Below are 15,801 nucleotides of genomic sequence, written 5' to 3' on the forward strand. Positions count from 1 at the left end.
CCCCAGAGGGCAGGCGGAGATCCNGAATCCCGGGGAGCCGGGGCCGGAGCGTGGGGCGGCAGGGGGCCGGGGTGGCGAGCTCTACTGTCTCCGGAGTTGGGGCTCCCCCTTCCCGGCCCGTCTTTCCCCGCCGGCCTCCCCAAGTGGGGTCGGAGCCCCGGCGGGCGCCCCCGGCGATGAACCCGGACTCCAGGTGGCCGGTGAGTATGCGCCTGGGACCAGGGCGGAGGTGGCCAGGGGGAAAAGGATAGTTTACCTTTACGGGGCGCGCACTCAGCGGCCTGGCTCGGGTGCCCCTCGGGCCACTCCAGCCGGCAGAACTGACAGTGCGTTAGCTCTCGGCGGGCATCCCCGGGCAACAGTGTATCATTCGGGGCTGCCTGGGCCAGTGGCAGGAGGGGAGCCTTGTTGAACTTGTTACCTCGACGAAGGGGAAACGGCACCTCATCCGGGAGAGAGGGCTGTGGGCTCCGCCGAGGCCAACCAGGTCCCTCCGCCCCTTTCTCCTACTTCCTGCAGCCCCAAAGCTCCGAGGCGGGGTGGGGACTTATACAGCAACCTTACCCCCGGGTTACGGTCCTTCCCTGTGGGCTTTCAAGTCTAAGTTCTCGCCTCTCACCGCTGTGCCTCTGCTGCCGGGTCCCAGCGGGACATTGCAGGGGCCCTGTGCCACTTTGAGAGCTAGGGCAGCAAAGCCAGAGCTACAGCATTCACCTGGGACCCGACTTGGAAAGAGGAGATCTTGTTTGCGCCTTAGTTGGTTTGTGTTTAAAGACACAGCCCCAGCTACGAAGTGGAAGGGAGTTAGAGCTGAAGGTGTAGCTTTCCTGATGTGGAATTCAGGGGCTTTTGACTGAGGGGTTGGAACCGCCCACTTGCCTGGTTAAGTCAAAGGAGAGGTCCCGGGGTCAGGTTTGTCAGGGAGTTCAGGGTGGCTTTGCCTGTGATTGTACCAAGCCCCTAGCCGAATTGTTGAACTCAACTAGGCCGAGAGAAATTGGGGCAGTCTCTGACCAAGCTGGGCGTCCTGGGGTTTGGTGCCATCTGCTGTCTTCGCTCACCCAGGAACATTGGGGAGGGGGAAGGGCTGCCCCTGACGCTGGGCATGTACCCCAGCATGCCTAGATTGTCTTGTTCCTGTTTGTACTCCTAGGGCGCTGTACTTGGTAGGCACTCAGTTAATGGTGCATGAATGGGTGGATAAGAATCTCAAATGTAGTGCATGGCACCTTCTCTGAGTAAATAACCTGTTTTCACTTAGCTCCATCATATCCAGGGTGAGGATCCCCATAAAGATCTCAGAAGTGAACAAATTCAGTGATTTCTGTTGGAGTTGACTAAATTGTTGACCACCCATTCAGGGCTCTCCATGGGCTAATATTAGCCTTCATTCCAAACCTCTCAACTCCAGTTCTGGCGATCTCCTCATTCAGCTGTTCATTCACAGGTTATTTGTTTGCCAAAAGCTGTGCCCATGGCATGCTGGGGTACTGAGGACACAGAAAGGGATAGGCGCTGGTGTGTGTACTGCTTAGCTGTTTAGTGGAAGGGTACATAAATTCCAGTGTGCTAAGTGCCGTGCTGGAAGTGAGACTGGAACATTGTGGAAACTGCTCCTCTTGGGGAGTCAAAGAAGACATAACTTAAGTGACTGTTGGGTTTTGGAACCCATCATTCGGAGAGATTGGAGGGTATTCCTAATAGAGATAATCTGTATCTTGGGAGGTTATAATGTTCTGGGATTGGCAGGTTGCCTTGTAAAGATAGAAAGAACTGTAACTGGTGAAAAGAATCTAGAAATGGAGATTGGTACTAGGCAGTGAAAGGAGTGTCTTGGATGTTATCACAGAGAATTTGAATATTATGCTAGAGAACATCAGGAGACCTTTTGTTAAGAGCTTGGAGTGATCCTTAAAATATCACTTTGGCTACAGCATGAATTGGTTTAGATGAATTGAGACTTAGGTCAGACCCAGACCAGGACTATGGTGGAAGTGATGGCATTTGGAAACACTATACAAGGGGGCTGGCCAGGACCAGATGACCCCTGAGGACAAGGAGGAGTAAAGAGATGGTGTCTTTGATTCACACAGCCAGGAACTCTTTCCCAGGCCTATGTTAACTTATCCATGTATTCTAGATGTGACAGCATGGGGGTGGACTTTGACGTGAAGACTTTCTGCCACAACTTGCGGGCAACTAAACCACCATACGAGTGCCCTGTGGAGACCTGCCGCAAGGTTTACAAGAGTTATAGTGGTATTGAATACCACCTATACCACTATGACCACGACAACCCGCCGCCCCCACAGCAGACTCCACTCCGCAAGCACAAGAAGAAGGGACGGCAGTCACGCCCAGCCAACAAGCAGTCACCCAGCCCCTCAGAGGTATCACAGTCACCAGGCCGTGAGGTGATGAGCTACGCACAGGCTCAGCGCATGGTGGAGGTGGACCTGCATGGCCGTGTCCACCGCATCAGCATCTTTGACAACCTAGATGTGGTATCAGAGGACGAGGAAGCCCCTGAGGAGGCCCCTGAGAATGGAAGTAACAAGGAGAACACTGAAACGCCTGCTGCTACTCCTAAGTCAGGCAAGCATAAGAACAAGGAGAAACGCAAGGACTCCAACCATCATCACCACCATAATGCTTCTGCAAGTGCCACCCCCAAGCTGCCAGAGGTGGTATACCGGGAGCTGGAGCAGGACACCCCTGATGCCCCACCCCGACCAACTTCCTATTACCGGTAAGGCCACCTTTGTTTCCCACCTGGAAAACTGGTCAAGCAGGGTTCAGGAACCAGTGATAGATAGATAGGAGGGTGATAGGATAAAGGATAGGAAGTGAACTGATCTTTCCAGGGCAGTGAGAGGAACTGGACCTCTGCTAATGATGGTACTTACTCTGCACTGCCACATGTCAGGCCCCGAGTACTTTATAGTCACTCCCTTATTTTATTTTCACAACTCTCTCAGTTAGGTATTGTTCTCATTACAGGTGAGGAAGCCAAGATCCAAAATGTGTGTCAGATCTATACAAAGTAGATAGATGAACTAACCCAGGTCTCTCTGACTCCAGGCAAAGCTGCATTATTTCCACTATACCCACAATCTCATTTCCAATTCTCACCCTCTTCTAATTCTCACTGTGTGAGTATGAGGAATACATCCAGCTTCTGGTGTTCTAGAGACCCCATCTGTAGAGCAGGCACAGTGTTCCTCTGTAAGGTTCTCAAAGCAGTTTCTGAATCTGTAGAGGTAATTTCCCCAGCATTCTGTTGTCCCCCATCCTTTAGCATGCTTAAGCCAATATTCCACTGCCTGTGTTTTGTACTTCTCCAGGGGCCCTTTCTTTCATTTACTTCTTGTATTCCTTCTTTTGAAGGAGTGTACCCCACTCCTTCCAAGAATTAGCCTCAGTAGCTCCTATTGAAGTCACACATATGACAAAAATCAAGTATAAAACCCAGATATTAGAGTTTTAGTTTTCAAGACAAAGAGGGTATTCTGATGGTCTTAGTAGGGCAGTTTTTATGTTTTGATGTCGGGGGGTGCTGCTAGGGATGGAACTCAGGGGCACTCAACCACTGAACCATATCCCTAGCCCTTTTTTGTATTTTATTTAGATACACAAATCTCACTGAGTTGCTTATCATCTCACCATTGCTGAGGCTGTTTTTTTTAAACCAAAAATGTAGTCTACATGGTGTTATATGAAATTCAGTTTTCTGAATGCAAATCTGTGGGAACACAAGTGATATGACCCATTACGATACTTTCTCTCATTTCAGTTTTAACCAGTCTCCCTTTTTTCTTTTTCCTATTCTTTCATCTGTTCGGCCCAATTCTCACTCCTTCTAGCTTTCCAGAGTCTCTTTCTCTTTTCTGTTAGCATTGACTATTATGCTCACTCTCAACCTCAAAACAGACCCTTGTCTGGGCCCCCCTTCTCCTTAGGGCTCTTGAGCTCTCTGCTCTGACATGCAGTCCAGCCCAGCTCACTCAGCAGCTTTTCTCCCTCCACACAGGTTCACTCTTTCCTCTTGGGGATCAGATCTATTCTCCAGGACAGCAGTTCTCAGCTGGCACACTGCAGTCAGTTAGGAGGTGTGTTGTATATAATTATCATTGTTAGCAAGTCCACGTTCTGTAAATGGTTTATTTTTTATATAAATTCAAAAGATCTGAGGTCATCTCTAATCACATCACTTTCTCTTGCTTGCATTCTGATATGCTTCCTTGTAGGGGAGGGAGAGGGCAGTGTGCCAGGAATTGTGCATGACATGCGGCCACCTTATCTATGCTGCAGCCTGTAATCTGGGAGACTGTGGGAGTGTGTTATGCACCAAGACAATATGTCACATGTGTCATGGCAGAGGAAAGGGTGAGACCCAGTGCTCAGGAGATCTGGTGCAGGGCCTGAAAGGATCCAGATGGTTCACACCAGCCCTGAGTCATACCCTTGTTCAAAGAGCACAGGTTGCAGTCACCCTTGGTAAGAGGTAAAGGACTAAGGAAAAAGCTGCATCCTACAGACAACATTTTAGTCTCTCCTTCCTGCCACCTCCAGAATGCCTTTTAAATGCACAACAGTGAGCGCCTATTTCTGTGTAGTGAATCAGACCTGATCTCCCTGCCTGTCCTGTAGTGGAGGAGTGAGACACATAAACAACTGTAATGCAAGGCAGGGTGGGTCAGGACTGTACAAAAGCTAATAAAGTTAACATTTGCTGAGTACTCAATCTGTGCCAAGCACTGTCCGAAGCACTTCAGCTGTAACTCATTTCACAGTCATAACAGCAACGTAAAGTAGGTTTATGTTAGCATCATCACTTCACAGATGAAGAGACTGATGCCCAGAGAGCTTGACTCACGTATCCACAGGGCCCAGGCAATATGGCTTCAGAGCCTGTGTGCACTAGGCCAGCTCAGAGCCCCATTCCCCAGGTGGAAAGAGGAGAGTAGAGACAGGAACTAAAATGTTGCTAGGATCTGCTGTGTGCTACTTGATTTGGGACATTCATTCTTGTGATTCAATGTAATCTTGATAGTGTTTGTGAGTAGATAGCATTATTCTCATTCTGTAGTCAATTAAACCAAGGTTCAGAGAAGAAAGGTGACGTCTGAAGGTCAGAGTGGCAGATGGAGGATTTAAGTCCAGGTTTATTAGAAACTGAAACCCTAATCTTTTCATTGTACTCTATAGTTTACAGTGCCAGAGTCCAGGCCACCAAGAACATGGCAAACATGGGGTGCTTGCTCTGTATCACAAGTACCAGGAGCAACTCTCCATTCTAGGCCAGCAGGTGCTACAGGGTGGAGGTAAAGAGTTCTGGGACTGGAGATTAGATGCCAGCTCTGCAGCTCCCCTGTCTTATATTAAATAGGGCAGTTAATTAACTTCTCAAAGCTTTAGTTTCCTCATCTTCAAAATGAAGATAGAACATTTAGCCAGCTGCAGTGCACACTCTGTAATCCAGGTGACTCAAGAGGCTGAGGCAGGAGGATCTCAAGTTCTAGGCCAGCCTTGGCAACATAGCAAGACCTGTCTTATAAAACAAAAAGGGCTGGGGATGTGGCTCAAGCGGTAGCGCGCTCGCCTGGCATGCGTGCGGCCTGGGTTCGATCCTCAGCACCACATACAAAGATGTTGTGTCCGCCGAAAACTAAATAATAAATATTTAAAAAATTCTGTCTGTCTCTCTCTCTCTCTAAAAAATAAAAAGGCTAGGGATATGGCTCAGTAGTGGAAGGTCTCTGGGTTCAATTCCCAATACCACCCCCACAAGAAAAGACCATTGACCCTATGCCTACTGTGGTAAGTTAGCATAATGCTTGGTTCATTGTAAATACTCAATGAATCTAGCTTTGATTATTATCAAGTTCATTGTAAATACTCAATGAATCTAGTTTTGAGAACAAACATAATACCTAGAGTTTGAGGGAGCCCTGAGCTGATGCAAGCACCAACTGAGAGAAAGACCCATCATCTCTAGTCAAGGGCCTGCCAGTTGGTGCTAAAGCAATTTATAAATAATTTGCCAGTGATATCAAGGACCTTCCTTCCCCTGGCTCTTTGTACTGTCATTCAGACTACCACAATGGGTCCTGCTGCCACTGTCTTCCCTTTAGGAATCAGATCCTCAGTTCTATACCAAAAGGGAGATGGTGTCTCATAGCAGCTAAGACTTGAGCTTTTGCAGAGACAGGCCTGGATTCATACCCTAGCTCTACCACTTTCTCACAAGTGAGCTGGGGCAGGTGCATTAACTTACCCAAGCTTTACACTTCATTTCCTTCAAAACAGGAATGAGTGTAGTGTCTCTAGTACCTGGGATTAGGGTGAGGATCAAGCAAGCCAGCATGAGTAAAGGCACAGGTTTAGAGTAAGTGTTTGGCAATGGACACCACTCGTTTTCTCTAAGATAGGAGAATCTCAACCATGTGATGCTGAACTGCCTTTGTGCACTTCAGGTACATTGAGAAGTCTGCAGAAGAGCTGGATGAGGAAGTTGAGTATGACATGGATGAGGAGGATTACATCTGGCTGGATATCATGAATGAGCGGCGAAAGACAGAGGGTGTGAGTCCAATCCCACAGGAGATCTTTGAGTACCTAATGGACCGGCTGGAAAAAGAGTCCTACTTTGAGAGTCACAATAAAGGTGACCCCAATGCACTAGTGGACGAGGATGCTGTGTGCTGTATCTGCAATGATGGTGAGTGCCAGAACAGCAATGTCATCCTCTTCTGTGACATGTGCAACCTGGCCGTACACCAGGAGTGCTACGGTGTCCCCTATATCCCTGAGGGCCAGTGGCTGTGCCGCCGTTGCCTACAGTCACCCTCCCGTGCTGTGGACTGTGCCCTGTGCCCCAACAAGGGTGGTGCCTTCAAGCAGACAGATGACGGGCGCTGGGCCCATGTGGTGTGTGCCCTGTGGATCCCCGAGGTCTGCTTCGCCAACACAGTCTTCCTAGAGCCTATTGATAGCATCGAGCACATCCCACCAGCACGCTGGAAGCTTACCTGCTACATTTGCAAACAGCGGGGCTCAGGGGCCTGCATTCAGTGCCACAAGGCCAACTGCTATACAGCCTTCCATGTGACATGCGCCCAGCAGGCTGGCCTTTACATGAAAATGGAACCAGTGCGGGAGACGGGTGCCAATGGCACCTCTTTCAGTGTCCGCAAGACAGCCTACTGCGACATCCACACACCCCCAGGCTCTGCCCGCCGCCTGCCTGCCTTATCCCACAGTGAGGGTGAGGAAGATGAGGATGAAGAGGAAGATGAGGGTAAGGGCTGGAGCTCAGAGAAGGTCAAGAAGGCCAAGGCCAAGTCCCGGATAAAGATGAAGAAGGCACGGAAGATCTTGGCAGAGAAGCGGGCAGCAGCACCTGTGGTGTCAGTGCCCTGCATCCCACCACACAGGTATGTGGGGCACAGTTGGATAGGCAGGTGACGGAAGAATAAGCTCAGCTGGAAAAGAACTGACAGGCTTCTGAGTAGAATAGCAAGGCTGGGTTATCCTTTCCCTATCAGGAGCTGCATAGAAATATAAAAAATTCCTAAAGAGATTATCATGTTACCGGATTTTTTAAAAAAATTTGTTTTCATATGGTGCTGAGGATCGAACCCAGTGCTTCACACATGCTAGGCAAGCGCTCTACCATGGACCTACAACCCCAGCCCCAAGTCACCTGACTTTTACAGTAGGAGCCAGAATCCCGAACCTTTGACTGAAAGACCTAACAGGTGTTTTAAACTGCCTACATTTTGATGGTATGGTTTGTGAGGAAAAAAGAGGATGAAACAGCCACAATGAAAAAATGATCTGATCAAGAAGACAGTAGTAGAGTGAAAAGCACAGAAGGGAAGACTCAAGAAGTTGTGGAGGGCTGGGGTGTGGCTCAGTGGTAGAGTGCATATTTGGTGTGCCTGAGACCTGGTCAATCCCAATAGTGGAGTGTGAGCTGCTGCTCATTTGGACCATGATCATCAGTTACTTTTAACTCTCACCAGAAATCTCTGCTCCAATACAAAAATACAATACAGTTGTAATTTATCTTCACTTAATCTTGGCCAAAAGGCCAATGAGACAAGTGATTCCAACTATATCTCAGCTTTCAAAGGCCCAATCTGAGAGGAAATTCCTGGGTCAAATAGTTCTCTGGACTGCAGTGGCTAATGTAGTCTAGAGGCAGAGCTTTACCTAGACACCAGGAAGTCAAGGATCTGGCATAGTGCTGGAAGCTTGGGTTCTGATCTGCTGCACTGTCATGGAAGATACCATTCTGTGATCTTTGCCTTAAGCCCAGAGTCACAGACCTTTTTGACCAGAGACATATTCCCTATTCATCTCCATTTGGGAACTCTCATTTGCCAGAGACCCCTGTTCTGCTTCAGAGAATCAGGTTTTCCTTTTTGTTCCTTGGCTCCCAGGCTCAGTAAAATCACCAATCGCCTGACCATCCAGAGAAAGAGCCAGTTCATGCAGAGGCTGCACAGCTACTGGACGTTGAAGCGGCAGTCACGGAATGGGGTTCCACTGCTGCGACGCCTGCAGACACACCTCCAGTCTCAGAGGAACTGTGACCAAGTTGGGGTACTGTGTCCAATTCCCTGTGGGCTATGGGAATTAGTGTCAGGAGGACCAGGACCAAAGTTTGCATCTGTAGCTTCCAGTATCAGAGGGCTTAGGCTGTTTCCTTCATTAAACCAGCCCTCAAACCAAGGTCAGCATGAAATCTATATATATTATCAGCTCAGTGGGAAGGTATTTGTTCATGTGTGTTGATTCATTCATTCAACAGACAAATGCTGAACATTTATTCTATGCCAGGTCTTGGGGACACACAGATTGAGCACTACCAGCAAATTACTGTGCACCTTCTTGACTTGACCTGCCCTTGACCCAAGTCTCCTGGGTTTTCCTGTCATTTCTGGTCTTTCCTCCCACTGTCTGATCATCCCTTGATAATCCCCCTTTTTGCCTCTACAGAGAGATTCTGAGGATAAAAACTGGGCCCTCAAAGAACAGCTCAAGTCCTGGCAGCGACTCCGGCATGACCTAGAACGAGCTCGGCTGCTAGTAGAACTGATCCGCAAGCGGGAGAAACTCAAAAGGGAGACGGTGAGTGCTCCTGGGTCAGCCTTATTTTTCAAAGGAGAGTGCAGACTCAGGAGAAGGAAAAGTATGTGCGCAGACCAGGAAACATCACGGCTGATGCTGGAGTCAGTTCTTCTGGCACTGAGTGTGCCTTCAGGCCTATGGGAAGCAGAATGTCCCCAGAGAATATGAACAGAATTCTAACTTACAAAGTCCAGGTGGCTCATGTTGGGAGTTCATGGAAGTGGAAGGGCAGAGTAGTTGTCCTACTTAACAGAACCTTGTAGAAGGTAGACCTGAGAGTTCATTCCCAGTTATTCGGGGTGGGAAGGAAGGTGAGTTCCCAAACCAGCTGGGACCATCTCTTTGGATCTCTAGGCCAAGGAACTGGCCTGAGCCTGGCTGATCAGGCCTTTTTGTGTGTTAGATTAAGGTCCAGCAGATTGCCATGGAGATGCAACTGACTCCTTTCCTCATCCTCCTTCGCAAAACCTTGGAACAGCTCCAAGAGAAGGACACAGGCAACATCTTCAGCGAGCCGGTCCCTCTGTCTGAGGTAACCGAATTGGACGAAGTAAGAATCCCTTCCCCTCACTCCACCTTCTTTCTGTTCTTCTCCCCGTTGGACCCCTGCTGCAGGTCTGGGCCAGGAACTAGGTGGGGACCTTGAAGAGAGGGGCTGGTGGCTCTGGGGCAGGATGAACTGGAGCCACATGTATCACCTGGACTCTGTCTTGTCCCTGTCACACCCCAAGGGCCCAGAATGGGAGGCAATCTGCACTCCTTCCCCAGAGGCAGGGACTGAGTCTGCCAAATGAATAACCCCAAGGGCAGGAAGACACTTTCCGGGTGCTGAACCCTAGAACGGAGACTTTAGAAGGCTCAGCACCTAAAGAACCAGCTCTGAAGCCCTAGGTCCTGACTGGCAGGACCTGTGTAAAAGGTATAAAATAAGAGGCCTGAGGCAGCAGCCTGCTTATAAGTCTTAGTGATAAATGAAAAGCAATAGGAGTACAAGGCCCAGAGACGTTAAGAGACATACCAAGGTCACACAGCTTGTGACTGGTCAAGTTAGGACTATAATCCAGCTTTCCTTTTCCTGTGCTACATGCCAGCCTCTATCCGGTGGGAGGAGGTTGCTGGATGCATTTTAGGGGGTTTATTAGGAACAGGTTTCAGGGGAATAAGAACATATCTCTACTTAGACATACTTGCCCTGCTCTCCCAGGTACCTGACTACCTAGATCACATCAAAAAGCCCATGGACTTTTTCACCATGAAGCAGAACTTGGAGGCTTACCGCTACCTGAACTTTGATGATTTTGAGGAGGACTTCAACCTCATCGTCAGCAACTGCCTCAAGTATAACGCCAAGGACACCATCTTCTACAGGGCAGCAGTGCGGCTCCGTGAGCAGGGTGGCGCTGTGCTTCGTCAGGCCCGGCGCCAGGCAGAAAAAATGGGCATTGACTTTGAGACGGGCATGCATATCCCTCACAGCCTGGCTGGAGATGAGGCCCCACACCACGCTGAAGATGGTGGGTGATAAGTCATATACACACATAGAGGCCAATGCCAGGGATGGACAGCTTTCCAAAAGTCCCCTCCTGGGAGCAGGCAGTGTAGGCAGAAAGCAGCTAGGCTGAGCAGTGGCAAGCTATCCCCAGGAATGCTCCCCAAGAAGCCAGACTGGGTGAATGGATAGCAGTACCCGCCATTCCACATCTTGGTGCTGCTATTTTACAGCTGTTCCTGGTGAGAAGCCAAGGGGGGAAGAGTGGGTTTCTTGCTGCCTGCCCAGGTTTAATGGGGCCCAGTGGGCTGCCCTGACTCTGACCTTTTCCCTTTAACCCTAACCCTAGCAGCAGAGGAAGAGCGGCTGGTCCTGCTGGAGAATCAGAAGCACCTGCCAGTAGAAGAACAGCTCAAATTGTTGCTGGAGCGGCTGGATGAGGTGAATGCCAGCAAGCAGAGTGTAGGCCGCTCGAGGCGAGCGAAAATGATCAAGAAAGAGATGACAGCATTGCGGCGGAAACTTGCCCACCAGCGGGAGACTGGACGGGATGGGCCTGAAAGACATGGCCCCAACAGCCGAGGCAGTCTGACACCCCACCCAGCAGCCTGTGACAAGGACGGGCAGACAGACAGTGCCGCGGAGGAGAGCAGCAGCCAGGAGACGAGCAAAGGTCTGAACCCTACAGCAAGGTGGACCCAAAGCAAGTCAGACTTTGGCTCTGCAGCACACGCTCAAGCCTCTGTGGCCCCCAGGCAGAGGTCCTTTCTGCACAGCTAGCTATGCTTTCCCCCTCATTCCCCCATCAGGGGCCTCTTAGCTGCCTCTTTGGCTATTTGTGTGAGTCACTGTTCCAAATTCCATAACCCCCAATCCTCTCCCAACTCTAGCTGGAGTAATGGTCCCGTATACTCAGGGCATGACCCTGGACACCTACCCTTCTCATGTCAGGCCCCTCACCAACTCTCCTTCTCTCTTTCTCTGCTCCAGGCCTGGGTCCCAACATGTCCTCAACCCCCTCACATGAGGTGGGCAGGAGAACCTCAGTTCTGTTCTCCAAAAAGAACCCGAAGACAGCTGGACCGCCCAAGAGGCCGGGCCGGCCCCCCAAAAACCGGGAGAGCCAGATGACCCCCAGCCACGGAGGCAGTCCTGTGGGGCCCCCCCAGCTCCCCATCATGGGCTCCCTGCGTCAGCGCAAGCGGGGTAGGAGCCCCCGGCCCAGTTCGAGCTCAGACAGCGACAGTGATAAGTCCACAGAAGACCCCCCAATGGGTGAGCCTCACCATCACCCAGACCCCCAAGAGAGTGAGCAAAGCTGCCATTTTTTTCCAGCATACTCCCAACTGTCCTTTCATTTTCCCATAAAAGAAGCTAAAGGCTCCCTTAGGAATCCTTTTATTCCATCCTCTCATTTTACAGTTGGGAAAACAGGATCAGATACACTGTGACCCAGCTAGGCTCCTTTGCAGGGTCCCCCCTACCCTCAATTCCATTGTATCACTTCACTTTTTCTCTTCTCACCTTCCTCAGGGATCTCCTGCCCTTTATTCCATCTGTGTCCTAAGGCTAGTATCTGCCATGGAAAGCAAAAGAGTAGGGCAGGGTTGTGGCCAGCTCTTGTAGACACTGCCCAGAGCTAGCTCTGCTGGCCAAGTTTGGAGGAATTGTCCAGCCTAAAAGGAGAACCCACACTCTAAGCCCTTTTACCCCTGTGTTATCTCTGGTCTACATCCTCCTGACTGGTTCCTTCCTTCCTCCCCCTCCCTCCAACCAAGACTTACCAGCCAATGGCTTCAGCAGTGGAAACCAGCCAGTGAAGAAGAGTTTCTTGGTGTACCGCAATGACTGCAGCCTTCCCCGGAGCAGTTCAGACTCTGAATCCAGCAGCAGTAGCAGCAGCAGTGCTGCCTCAGACCGGACCAGGTACCAGCCCTCCAGATCAAAGCTACCTTCTGGGATTGCCTTCCAGGACTCAAAGAAATGAGCCCTTCCAGGTTTCCCTTTTAGAAGTGGGGTGGCAGCCATCTCAGCCTAGAGTAGGTGGCTCAAACCCAAGTTTCTCATCTCTGCAAAATAAATGGGATACATCAGTGTCGTCATAATGGAAGGGAAGAAACCTTCTTGGGTTAAGCTAATGGTTTAGAGCAGAGAGTGTAAACTGGTACCTGTGTCCTGGATTTGACCTGCAGATACATTTTGTTTGGCCATCATGGTGTTTTTAGAAAATGAATCCAGATATGCCACATAAAATTCCCAATCTCTATTCTTTTTAAAAAAATCAGAGGATCAGCTAGGCAATGGTGTGGCACAGGCTTATCATCCCAGTGACTAGGGGTGCTGAGGCAGAAGGATGGAAAGTTCAAGGATAGCTCTGGCAACTTAGTGAGATCCTGTCTCAAAATAAAAAATAAGGTGGGCTGGGGAGTGTTGGTCAGTGATCAAAGGCCGTTGGGTTCAATCCCAGGGGTGCCTGGTGTGCCTGCATATCGCCTTTGAACAAGGCATATACTCCCCACACCTTATTCCAGCCCACCTTGTTAAAATGACCAGCTCCCTAGAGTGTGTGAGTTTGAAATTCTTCATATAGTCTCTGCTTTCCAAAAGTCTAGACACTGGGGACTTAAAAGAGAAGACATGTGCCAAGCCATTCTCCATTCCTCCTCTTCTTTGAACTGAGTTCCCACTGTTTTGTCTACAGCACAACACCCTCAAAACAAGGCCGGGGCAAGCCCTCCTTCTCTCGGGGCACATTCCCAGAGGATAGCAGTGAAGATACCTCAGGCACTGAGAATGAGGCCTACTCCGTGGGCACTGGCCGCGGCGTGGGCCACAGCAGTAAGTACTTTCACCCAAAGCCAGGGATGCTGGGCACTCAGTGTCAGGGCCTTGCCAGCCCCCCAGCCACTGATCCACCCCCTCTCTCCCTTTCCTGTGAAGTGGTGAGGAAGAGTCTGGGTCGGGGAGCTGGCTGGCTCTCAGAGGATGAGGACTCCCCTCTGGACGCTCTGGACCTGGTGTGGGCCAAATGCCGAGGGTATCCATCATACCCAGCTCTGGTAGGCTTCCACTTCTCTTCCTGCCTCTTGCTTTCTAACCCCAGAACTCAGGTTCACAATTGTAGGACTTTCCCTGCTCTCTACTGAACTGTGGAACCCAGGGTTCCCTAATAGATAAGAGTGGTAGAAAAAGATGTAGCTTGAGTATCCCCCATAGAGGCCTCTAGTCAGTTTCTCTGTCACTCCTTTGTCCTTCTTTTTGCCCTTAGGCTCTGAAATAATTTAGCATAGAAAAAAGTGAAGGGTCAGCATAATAATCCTAGTAGCATGACAACTTTTTTGTCCCTGCTTCAGATGTAGTCTCCAAATTATTGGGAAGGGAGAGCTTTGGGGAGGAATTGAATGGAACCAAACTGGGCTCATATTACACCCTCAGATCATTGATCCAAAGATGCCCCGAGAAGGTATGTTCCACCATGGGGTTCCCATCCCTGTGCCCCCACTGGAGGTGCTGAAACTTGGGGAGCAGATGACCCAGGAAGCCCGAGAGCATCTCTACCTCGTTCTCTTCTTTGACAACAAAAGAACCTGGTAAGAAAGGTGGGGAGCATTTGGTGTGACTCAGCCATAGATGCAACCCATTGTGGTATGGGGCAGACTGCCAGGAAAGTCCAGCAGCAGACCAGGCTGTCACAGATCCATGGGGAATGGATGAAAGAACAGCTCTTTGAGCAAAAGGGTTGTGTTGACCATGAGACTGACAAGCAAAGTGGTCAGTAGCTAACAAAGAACTGTGGCTAGAAACCATAGGAACACCAGTGACTGACAGATATGGGGGTGACTCCCAACCCTGACTTAGAGGGCTTCTGGACTTAATTTTCCCAGCTCTTCCTCTATGGTATCAAGGATAAAGCCCACATAAATATTTAGGCTCTAAATCCCTGTTCTGTTGCATATACATATGTCGTCTTTATTAATTGCCTGCCAATGATATTCAATGCTAGTTAAGTCTGCCTGGAGCTTATGGGACAGTTAGGTCAGGGCTTCTCCTCTTAGCACTCATAAATACCTTGTGGTTACCCCGTAGTGTAGCTGTTGACTGGACTCTTTCCATCATTAGGCTGTGAGCAAGTCCTTGAGGACAAGGACTGTGTCTCTGGGTCTCTGTAACCCCAGTGCCCAACAGTCTCTTGCCAGTGTGGGTTCTGAGGAGAGGTGTTTTTGAAAGCATGGAGTGAGGAAAGCTAGTGCTTGTTCTCACTGAGATGATTTATTTGATCTTCACCTTTCTCTATAGGCAGTGGCTACCCAGGACTAAGTTGGTCCCTCTGGGTGTGAACCAGGACCTAGACAAAGAGAAGATGTTGGAGGGCCGCAAGTCAAATATCCGCAAGTCAGTACAAATCGCCTACCACAGGGCTCTTCAGCACCGTAGCAAGGTTCAGGGTGAACAGAGCAGCGAGACCAGCGATAGCGACTGATACTGCCCAACCTACAGTGCCCTGTGACTTCTCTCCTTCCCTTTGCTCACTGTCCTGGAGTGGCACCGGCCTCTGCACTGACTCATTCCTGGTCTTGGGGCCAGTCTCAGGGGAAGCTGGGTGGGGGAGGTCCCTCCTGCCCTGAGTGCAGCTGGACTGTACAGAACACTCCAAAGGCCCACAGCGACTCAGTGCAAGGAGAGGAGAGGTCCCACAGGTCAGAAAGAGCTCCAGTGACCTCATGGTATTGTAGAGCAGGGTGGTGGGCCAAGGTTAGGACACTGCTTAAAACAGGCCATCCTACCACCTCTGCCTGCTCATGCCAGGAGAATACATACTGCCTAGAGGCCTGAGGCCCCTGCAGGTGGTGAGGCATGCTGGCATCTGCCCAGCCTAGCAGTGGGATTGATGTCTGTCCAGCCCGGAAGAGGGGCACTAGGTGACCCCCTCCCCTGCTGTTGTAAATAATGTAATTATCGGAGAATTTAAATTATTCTCATTTGTAACTGCGTTTCCGGGTCGCGCCAGAGTCATTTGGTACTAAAAAAAAAAAGAAAAAAAGACTGGGGCCTGTCCCCACTTCCCTGTCTTTCCCATAGATTCCCCCTTACCTTTCAAACTGGTTTGTATTTATTTCAAAGGAAGAAAATATATTGATTCTTAGAAAAATAAACAGTCTATTTAGAATTCTTTG

At 49.9% G+C, this 15,801-nt stretch overlaps 1 protein-coding gene across 10 annotated transcripts; it reads left to right on the forward strand.

Moving 5' to 3' along the window:
* The first annotated feature begins 24 nt into the window (after positions 1–24).
* Positions 25–15,780, forward strand: Brpf1 (bromodomain and PHD finger containing 1). Of its 10 annotated transcripts, none has more exons than XM_015494992.2 (14): positions 25–200; positions 2,141–2,749; positions 6,477–7,436; positions 8,448–8,610; positions 9,007–9,138; positions 9,542–9,688; positions 10,343–10,652; positions 10,977–11,300; positions 11,618–11,902; positions 12,406–12,553; positions 13,329–13,465; positions 13,568–13,686; positions 14,063–14,217; positions 14,924–15,780. In XM_015494992.2, exons 2-14 carry the CDS (start codon positions 2,151–2,153, stop codon positions 15,105–15,107), a joined length of 3,663 nt encoding a protein of 1,220 aa, XP_015350478.1. In that variant the 5' UTR covers positions 25–200; positions 2,141–2,150; the 3' UTR covers positions 15,108–15,780. The 10 variants fall into 10 exon arrangements, with proteins under 10 accessions (XP_015350478.1, XP_015350479.1, XP_015350480.1 ...); XM_015494993.2 differs by having other exon boundaries at positions 10,980–11,300; XM_015494994.2 differs by having other exon boundaries at positions 9,542–9,670.
* Positions 15,781–15,801: the final 21 nt, after the last annotated feature.

Source organism: Marmota marmota, unplaced genomic scaffold, assembly GCF_001458135.2.
Source record: "Marmota marmota marmota unplaced genomic scaffold, marMar, whole genome shotgun sequence".
Classification (NCBI taxonomy): Eukaryota; Metazoa; Chordata; class Mammalia; order Rodentia; family Sciuridae; genus Marmota; species Marmota marmota.